At 38.9% G+C, this 2,570-nt stretch overlaps 1 protein-coding gene across 1 annotated transcript; it reads left to right on the top strand.

The window, feature by feature from the left end:
- On the top strand, positions 1-1,849 carry LOC133738606 (2-oxoglutarate-dependent dioxygenase 19-like). The gene is made up of 4 exons (XM_062166179.1): positions 1-437; positions 535-773; positions 889-1,216; positions 1,393-1,849. Exons 1-4 carry the CDS (start codon positions 180-182, stop codon positions 1,636-1,638), a joined length of 1,071 nt encoding a protein of 356 aa, XP_062022163.1. The 5' UTR covers positions 1-179; the 3' UTR covers positions 1,639-1,849.
- The last annotated feature ends 721 nt before the right edge of the window (positions 1,850-2,570 follow it).

Genomic DNA, 2,570 nt, shown 5'->3' with positions numbered 1-2,570 from the left:
GAATCCATGACGGCTAATACGTTTATTAGGTCTATAACAACGTGGAATTTGTTGTTCTGCCTATAAATTGAGCTATATTTTCATCCACCTCCATAATAAACTCAACTCCATCCCCCCCCCCTAGAGCTCTCTCGATTGATTGATATACTTGCAAGCTAGTTAGCTAAGCTCACTCTCCCATGGCTGCAGTTGCTCAGGCCTTAGAGACCCCCTCATCTGTTACCAGCATCAAATCACTAGCTGAGTCCTCTGCTCTAAACACTGTCCCTTCTGCCTATGCCTTCAACATAAACCCCAATGACGAAGCAGATCCAAAAGATCCTGAATTCGCAATTCCTATCATCGATATGTCACTTCTCACATCTGGTACTCCTGAACAACGCTCCCAAATCATCCATGACCTCGTCAAGATTTGTCAAGAATGGGGCTTCTTCATAGTACGTACATGATCCTTTTGTTCATGAGTTATTATCTAGCTAGCTAGCTACCTTATTCTGGAGAATATATGATTTTAATTACTTGATTAACCTACAGGCAATTAACCATGGAGTACCAGAGAGCCTAATGAAGGCGATGATTGACGCATGTCATGGCTTCTTCAGTCTTCCAGACGAGGAGAAGAAGGAATTCAAATCAGGGAATGATGTGCTAGAAATGTTCAAGTATGGTACCAGTTATAACCTTGCCTTGGATAAGGTCCTTCTTTGGAGGGACTTCTTCAAGGTAAGAACCCATCCTGAGTTTTACTCCCTCTACAAACCGGCTACCTTCAGGTACTTTCACTTCCTCTTATGATTTATCGAAACATTGCACTTTGTTTTTCATGGTATATACCAGCTGTACGCGCGTGTTCATTGAAATATTAATTGTTGTCTTTAATTGTTTTAGTGAGGTTTCAATGGAGTTTGGCAAAAGAACAAGAGAAGTGGCACTAGAAATCACAAAAGCAATATCCGAAAGCCTGGGATTGGAGCCAAATTACATATACGAAAAGATGAACATGGATCGTGGCTTACAATTGTTGGCCGGGAACTACTATCCTCCTTGCCCTCAGCCGGAACATGCCATTGGTATACCACATCACACCGATCACGGTCTAGTCACACTCCTCATCCAGAATGAGATGAATGGCCTCCAAGTCGAACACAACGGAAAATGGCTCACCGTAAACGGCCCTGCCAATGGATTTTTTGTTAACCTTGCTGATCAAATGCAGGTACTAATTAAGTAACTAATTAATGGAAAACCAGATAAACACTTATATTAAAAGTTGAGAATCTCACATGCATACTTAAGAGTGATTTGTACCTTATATACCTAGCTAGCTTTTCTGAAAGAGGTAGATGCACCTTTTTCACTGAGCCAATAATATATATACCTGATTGATTGCAGATTTTTACCAATGGTAAATACAAGAGTGTGATGCATAGGGCGACTGTGAACAACAAAGCAACGAGGATATCAATAGCCATACCACATGGACCTTCTGTAGATACAACTATTGCTCCAGCTCCAGAGCTGTGTGAAAGAGAAGGCAAACCTCCCAAGTATCTTGCCATGAACTACAAGGAGTACATTCAGCTTCAGCAGAGCGGCAAGAACTACATGAAGTCCACATTCGATCACATACTAGCCTAGATCCAGATTTTTTGCTTGCTTTGCTACTTCAAGTTAGATTTCACTGGTTCGACCATGAAACTTGCAGCCTAGATCGAGATCTGTTGCTTGAATTGTTTTATTTTGTATTCTATTTGCTTTTCAATAATTATTCGGTCTGCAGTGCCGATATAGAGCAACAGAGCTGTTATATATCCTCCATCTATATATAAATGCTATCTTTCACAATTCATTTGCAGGTGTTGGTTCTATTTCAGAAATCAAAAATTTCTAAAGATTTGTGAACCGCTAAAAACCAAAGTGTATTATTTCAAAAAAAAAAAAAAAAAAAAACCAAAGTGCATGGACTCTCTGTTCAAGCTCCATTCAGCTGTGTGAAATTAATATATACATAATTGCATATAAAAGGTGCACATATTCTATTTTGACGACAAAATATATTTTAAGAACCAAAATTTTAGGGTTACCTATCGGTCAAAAAAGGATCGATCGCGATAATAGAAAGATGACTAAGGCTTATATGGCATGGAAATTACAACAGAAGATTCGATGATAAAAATATTCCAATAGATAGAGTCGCATTTGGATAGTTACTTTGCATTATTTATGCAGATCGATCAGGATATCTACGTAAATTGATTTTGTAGATTAGTAGTACGTGTTGGTGGCATGGACTAGCTGTTATATCTGACCATTCATATGTAATGTAATATGGTCCATCTAAGTTCTAACAATAAGGTAGATAGGCGAAGAAATCAAAGACGGATCGGATTAGTAGTTCTGCTTTACTATAATTAGCATCTAGCAAAATGCTCACGTTTCAACAAAAACAATCTCTATTTCCCAACACTAATGTGAAAACAGAACTGATAACCAGGAGCAGGTTTCACCAACACCAGTCCTTAATCCCCATCCCCCCCCCTTTTTTTCTTCTTTTCTTTACCTCTGCTAGG

This window comes from Rosa rugosa, chromosome 3 (assembly GCF_958449725.1).
Source record: "Rosa rugosa chromosome 3, drRosRugo1.1, whole genome shotgun sequence".
In the NCBI taxonomy this organism is placed as follows: domain Eukaryota; kingdom Viridiplantae; phylum Streptophyta; class Magnoliopsida; order Rosales; family Rosaceae; genus Rosa; species Rosa rugosa.
This window is presented reverse-complemented; position numbering and strand designations above follow the sequence as displayed.

Excerpts from the sequence above, each read along its gene's own strand:
- LOC133738606 (XM_062166179.1), top strand. The coding sequence starts at position 180 with ATGGCTGCAGTTGCTCAGGCCTTAGAGACCCCCTCATCTGTTACCAGC. Across the intron at positions 774-888 it reads TACAAACCGGCTACCTTCAG|TGAGGTTTCAATGGAGTTTG; the intron begins GTACTTTCACTT and ends TAATTGTTTTAG. Across the intron at positions 1,217-1,392 it reads ACCTTGCTGATCAAATGCAG|ATTTTTACCAATGGTAAATA; the intron begins GTACTAATTAAG and ends GATTGATTGCAG.